General features: G+C 44.7%; 1 protein-coding gene across 1 annotated transcript; it reads right to left on the reverse strand.

Annotated features, from left to right (window-relative positions):
* Window positions 1-194: 194 nt before the first annotated feature.
* Window positions 195-5,706, reverse strand: grap2b (GRB2 related adaptor protein 2b). The gene is made up of 7 exons (XM_084686038.1): window positions 5,608-5,706; window positions 5,124-5,202; window positions 4,195-4,286; window positions 2,463-2,582; window positions 1,915-2,005; window positions 1,381-1,596; window positions 195-749 (listed from the first exon to the last, which is right to left on the reverse strand). The coding sequence occupies exons 2-7, from the start codon at window positions 5,199-5,201 to the stop codon at window positions 561-563; spliced, it is 786 nt and encodes a 261-aa protein (XP_084542164.1). The 5' UTR covers window position 5,202; window positions 5,608-5,706; the 3' UTR covers window positions 195-560.
* Between the last annotated feature and the right edge of the window lie 1,226 nt (window positions 5,707-6,932).

Raw genomic sequence — 6,932 nt, forward strand, 5'->3', positions numbered from 1 at the left:
GTTTCTGAGATTCTACACGTGTTAAAAGCAAAAAGAAACGACTTCCTTTTATGAGTAGGTGACAGCGATTTAGGCTACACAAAAATATGTTTTATTTGGCAGAAGTAGGCCTACTGTACATGTAGGCTACATGTAGATCGTAAGTTAAACTGAGACTTTGCACAAACAAGGAATTTACTTTGGCAGGGAGGTGCATACATACATAGGAATATTGGAACTTAAATATGTGGACTAACTATACAAAAGGAGCAAAGTCTAGCTAATACTAAGGGGGGTCTAGCTATTACTAAGGGGAATAAAAAATTAAATATAAGTAGTCATAATTTATAATCTAACCTAAAATCTAACATGGACCAATATGTCTGAAATAAAATAAAAAAGGAATCATTGATAAAAACTTCCCCACAACCGATCCTATAACATTTCAAAGAAGAGATTGACGACAAAAGAAAAGAAAAAGATATCAAACCGAAAAACACTCTCTCTTCACACACACACACACACGCGCGTGCGCGCAGACACACACACACACACACACACACACACAGCAGTGTCTTCCATCATACAGGCGTGGTGTAGTTGGAGGGGAAGAGGCCGGTTTGGCCACGGAGCCTTCCGGTCCACCAGGACACGTCGGAGCGCTCCAGGACCTCGATGATGTCACCGGCGCTGAAGTCCAGCTCGTCCTTCTCCTCGGCGACAAAGTTGTACAGAGCCTTCACCTGCTCCGAGGGGCACGACGGCACGGCCTGGGGCACATGGAGGGAGGTGAGGTGACACATGGTGCATGCACACACCACGGTACACACACACACACACACAGTACAATACACACACTCAATACACACACAGGATACAGTACGATATACACACACACGGTACACTCACACACACACACACAGTACAATACACACATTCAATACACACACAGGATACAGTACGATATACACACACACGGTACACTCACACACACACACGGTACGAGACACACTCGATAAACATCCAGGATACAATACCACACACACACACACACACACACACAGTACAATACACACACTCAATACACACACAGGATACAGTACGATATACACACACACGGTACACTCACACACACACACACAGTACAATACACACATTCAATACACACACAGGATACAGCACGATATACACACACACGGTACACTCACACACACACACGGTACGAGACACACTCGATAAACATCCAGGATACAATACCACACACACACACACACACACACACAATACAAACAGACCAAACACACACATGATACACACAGGTGGAGGTGAGGATACACACACAGGTTTCACACTCTCGCACCACACACAAACACACACAAATACACTATTCACACTCCCTACCTGTGGAGGTGGGAGAGGATCAGGGGGGTGGTAGGGTGCTGGGGGTAGAGTTTGAGCTAAGTGCAGGTTAGGTATTGGGGCTAGACTTTGGGCTGGGCGCAGGTTAGGTATTGGGTGTAGACTCTGCGATGCGGCCCTTTGGTGGTGTGGTTCCATTTCCAACAGGCAGATCCTGCTCGTCTTGGAGACGGAGTTCCTCTTGTAGAACTCCACCAGCTGCTTTGCATCACATGGAAAGAAAAGAAACCAAACTTTGATTCAGAGCGTTTAAGCACAACTCACGTTACGTGAAACAGATACAAAGTTTAGACGGATGGACAGTGAGATTAGAATCTGCTGTGGAGAGGAGCCAGAGGAAATTACATCTTGTTAAACTGACTGATTGAACCAAATTGGTTGCAATTCAATATGCCACCACCATTAACAATAACAGTGCATTATAATAGCTTGCAATTAGTAAGGAAACTGAACAGAGACCTAACTGTGAGAATACAATACCAATGACAGCAACTCACAAGTGAACAGAACACTGACCTTATTCAGCGAGGGGAACTTGTCAGTCCAGACGTAATACTGCCCCCTGCTGTCCATCTTCACCTTAAAGTGCTGAACATCGGCCTCGTGTCTGAGATACGGAGGGATAGGGTGGAGAGAGGAGAGAGACATGGAGAGACAAGACGGGGTAGAGAGACAGAGGGAGAGTGTGGAGAGAGGAGAGAGAAGGAAGGAGAGGGAGGTTAGAGAGAGAGAGAGACAGAGGAAGGGGCAGGAAAGAGAGAGAGAAGGAGGTTAGAGAGAGGGAAGGAGAGGGAGGTTAGAGAGAGAGAGACAGAGGGAGGGGCAGGAAAGAGAGAGAGGGTGGTTAGAGAGAGAGACAGGGAGGGGGAAGAAAGAGAAAGAGAGAGGGAAGGAGAGGGAGGTGAAAGAGAGAGGGAAGGAGAGGGAGGTGAAAGAGAGAGGGAAGGAGAGGGAGGTGAGAGAGAGAGACAGAGGGAGGGGCACGAAAGAGTAAGGTGGTGTGGGATAGATTCATGGTTTTTCTTGCAGATTTTATGCGCATATGTCCTGACACACACACACACCTGACAGAGATGGAGAAGTCCCCCGGAGTGCTCTGGCTGCCCCTGATGAGGAAGGAGCCCAGAGGTTTGGGCATCAGGCTGTCCTGGGCCTCCGCCCGACTGGTGTTCTCCTGGTACCAGCTAGAAAGGGTGGAGAGAGGGAGAGGGAGAGGGGAGAGAGAGAGAGAGAGAGAGGGGAGGGGAGGAGGGGGGGGGAGAGAGAGACAGAGAGAGAGGGGGGGGAGAGAGAGAGAGAGAGATCAAATAAAATAAACAAAATGTTTACAAAATAACCATCCCAATTAATATTTGGTGTAAAATATTCGACAGTATCATTAAACCTATTGCTCTCTACGGAAGTGAGATATGGGGCCCACTCAGCCATCTAGACTTCAATAATTGTGAAAAGCACCCAATAGAGACTCTACATGCTGATTTCTGTGGAAATATTTTAAATATTCAAAGAAAACTCCCCACAAACGCATGTCGTGCAGAATTAGGCCGATTCCCTTTAACATTAGAAATCCAGAAAAGTTCATTAAAATGTAACACTCATAATCCAGTCCTGAGGAAACACTCCAGTCTAAAGCCCTTGCAGTCCATGAAGGTAACCCTGAGAGGAGCCCCCTGTGCCAGCTGGTTATGAGACCAACAAACCAGTTACCACCCGGCACACCTTCTTCACCTTTACTAACACCAAACAGAATTAAACTAATCACAACAGAAAACAAAAACTCCTACCTAGAACACTGTGAAAAAGAAACCAAGACACAAAACAAATTACACTGTTGTCGGGGTCTGAATAGAAACCATGAAATGTCTGAATACCTATATACTGTCAAGGACATAGAGCAGAGACAGCTGCTCATAAAATACAGAATGAGTGACACACCCTTGCAATCGAAAAAGGAAGACATAAAAAAAACCTGGTTACCTAAAGAGTACAGAATCTTTGGGCACTGTATTTGAAACAGAAAAACATTTCCTACTTGAATGTTACAAGTATAGTATATAAGTATAAGAGATCAATATCTGGAAAAATGTAACCAGTTAATTGAAAACTACACAGAGCTTGATATAAACGAGAAATTAAGGATATCTCTGGGCGAAGGGCCTACTGCAAGCCCTGCCGCTAGATATGTCTCTCAATGCCACAACGAGGGACAGTGAACCAACCCTGTATGACTGTTAAAACTGTATATTAACATGCATCGATGTGTTACTGTTAACCTTACAATGCTACTGTTATTTTGCCATATTATTATTGTTAGACACCTTGTTAAATGTTATGATATATTTGTTAAAATGTCCTTTCAATATGGACTGCTTTGGCAATACTGCTCAACCCGAACTGTCATGCCAATAGAGAGAGAGAGAGAGAGAGAGAGAGAGAGGGGGGCATCTGTCTGAGTCCTCGACAGAGAATGTGTGTGTTTTAGTCCAACCAGGAAAAAGGTGAACACATGGACAATATAGACGGTATGTTCTACTATATACTGTAGGTGTATACAGTAGATAGTAGATGTATACAGAATGGAGGGAGACACGGGGGGGGGAGTGAGAGAGACAGAGAGAGAGAGACAGAGAAAGACAGAGAGACACAGAAAGCGACAGAGAGAGAGAGAGAGAGAGAGAGAGAGAGAGAGAGAGAGAGAGAGAAAATGGGGGAGAGAGAGAAAATGGGGGAGAGAGAGAATGGGGGAGAGAAGAGTTTCCGTAGAGGAAGTTGGGGATGATGTCATATCTCCAGTACCTTGGAAGATGTATGTCTATGTAGTTCATGGGTACGAAGCCTTCTTTTCCGCACATCTCAGCTTTGAACCACTCATCAGTGGTTCCCAGTATCTGCAGGATGACACAGGCTAGCATGAGGCTGTTACAATGGCACCACGGACAGTTAGCGCCAAACTGTTAGCATGATACAATTAGCATGTTCAAACAGTTAGCGCCAAACTGTTAGCATGATACAATTAGCATGTTCAAACAGTTAGCTCCATACTGTTAGCATGATACAATTAGCATGAGTTAAGTTAGCATGGTCAAACAGTTAGCACCATACTTTTAGAACGATACAATTAACATGAGTTAAGTTTGCATGGTCCTTCAGTTTCTGTAGCATGATGTTGTTAGCATAATTCAGTCAAATGTAGCATGGCTATATTGTATTGGAGTCAAATTTGTTTCGTCTGGAGATATTTCATAAATGTTACCTAGTTTTTAATGGAACTAAGGGTTATTGGTATTCTCATGCTCTTGAGATCCACGTGGCAGTGCAGGGGAAAACACTAAACCCCTTTGACAAGTTTCCACACTAGTCCATGTCATATGAAACTAAACAAATACAGAGGTTGGGATCATCTTTTTCAGGTTCCCATCATGTGCTATGCAGAGCTGGTAACATAGGACCCTGGGAACAGAATGACTCCCCTTTAGTGTGAAACAGTTATCAAATGTAGCGACACTAGGATACAGTTGCATGGCATGGTTCTATTAGGAAATAAAGCATGTGGCCTACAGTAAGCTGCTTGCTAGTAGGAAGTCATCTAGACAATAACAAATTATTTACAAGAGAATGAAAAGTCTGGAACTATAACGATGTTATCAGACAATAGTTTCTGTGTGTGGTATCGGTTTTCTGTGTGTGTATGTGTGTGTGTACTAGGGGAATGTGTTGAACGTTACCCTCATCTGATCTCCCTTTTTGAAGCTCAGCTCATCGTTGGCCGTGGCTTTGTATTCAAACTTCCCCACAGCCTCCATTCTAGAGTGGAAGAGAGAGAGGTGGAGGTGGCGAAAGAGAGAGGTGGGGGAGAAAGAGGAATGGGGGGTAGAGATAGAGAAAGGTAGGGAGAAAAGGGCGAGTCAGGGAGAGAGAGAGAGACAGGGGAGTTAGGTGGAGGAGGCATGGGTGGAGGAGATAGAAGTGAGTCAAAGAGGATGGAGGGATGAAAAAGAGGAGAAATGACATAGTGAGCGATGGAAGTACAAAGGGAGGATGGTCAGTGCCACGGAAAAAGAAAGAAAGAGAGAGATGAGTACAATAGCACTTCCAGCCTGTTAGAGGTGTCACAACATCCTTTGACCGATAAACTCAAACATTCAAAAAGAGTAAAACACGTCAGCCACCTTTCAAACTGACTTCACCCGACGACAACGTCTCACCTACCTGTTAGACGGCAACAGTCTGCACACCCACACGAATACTCCACGATCGACCAAAACCCTGTTTCATCTGTCAGGATGTGAAGCTCCTGTCGCACTTGCGCATAACAGATCTCTGTTGTCAGCCTGTTTGGTCGACCGCCAACTACTCATGCAAATGTGGGTAGAGGCACACACACACACACACACACACACACAGGCATACATACATACATACATACATGCATGCAAATACAGACACATGAACACACACACAAGCAGAAATACACAACCATGCCTGGGAAAGCACACTGAAACACACACAAACACATATACCGACAAACATCAGTTGATCTAATTCTGGAAAGAAAGTACAGAAACTCCGAAAGTGGAATACTATTCAGTTAAACATTTGATTCATTTATCAATCGTTTTGATTCAAAGCGACGTACTGTATGTAATAAATAATCAAGGATCAAAAGTGAACAGTTCTGACAGTAATTCAGTGATTTGAGCCAAAGAACATTCTGTTTTATTCAGTTAGACTGCCGCACACAGTTTGGGGCTGTAAGAGTTGAGCTAGCAAGACTGCAGTTATGAAACTGCTGTGTTACAGTTTAACTGGAGAGGGAAAAAGAGGAAGTATATTTAGTAGAGAGGCCATGAAATGCTGCAGTATATTTGGTTGAGAGGAGATGAAATGCTGCAGTATGTTTGGTTGAGAGGAGATGAAATGCAAAACTCGTGTTTACTAAAAGAGGAATTGCGCGAGAGGAAGAACATTTTTTGAGAGAGAGAGAGAGAGAGAGAGAGTGAGAGAGAGAGAGAGAGAGAGAGAGAGAGAGAGAGAGAGAGAGAGAGAGAGAGAGAGAGAGAGAGAGAGAGATGAAGCATGCTTTAGTCAAGCATGCAGCATAAAGTGACGGTTCTCCATTGATGATTACAGAAACATATTTAAAATAGTTTTTAGTTCAGCAGAGAGATTTCTTAGAAGAGGAAGTTTTTTGTGGAGCCCTCTATTTGGAAATGTGTCAGTTTCGGTGGACACATTGTGGTTTCACAAGCTGCTTGGTGTGGTAGAGGGAGGGAGGGTGAGATGGAGGGAGGGAGGGAGGGTGAGATGGAGGGAGGGAGGGAGGGAGGGAAAGGAAGAGTGTGTTTTGTGTAGGGTGGGGTGGGGTGGGGTGGGGAGGGTTGGGTAGGGTGGGGTGGGCTGAAGGGAATTAAACTTTGATGGGGATGTTGCTCGCTCCTCGATGGCAGTTGCCAAGGCGACACTCGCAGTACAACGTAGGTACCTGCTTGTTAGTGTTTTGCTTCAGTCAGGAGAAGCACAGGTGTGTGTGTGTG

This window comes from Hypomesus nipponensis, chromosome 21, assembly GCF_054491055.1.
Source record: "Hypomesus nipponensis isolate SF chromosome 21, ASM5449105v1, whole genome shotgun sequence".
Classification (NCBI taxonomy): Eukaryota; Metazoa; Chordata; class Actinopteri; order Osmeriformes; family Osmeridae; genus Hypomesus; species Hypomesus nipponensis.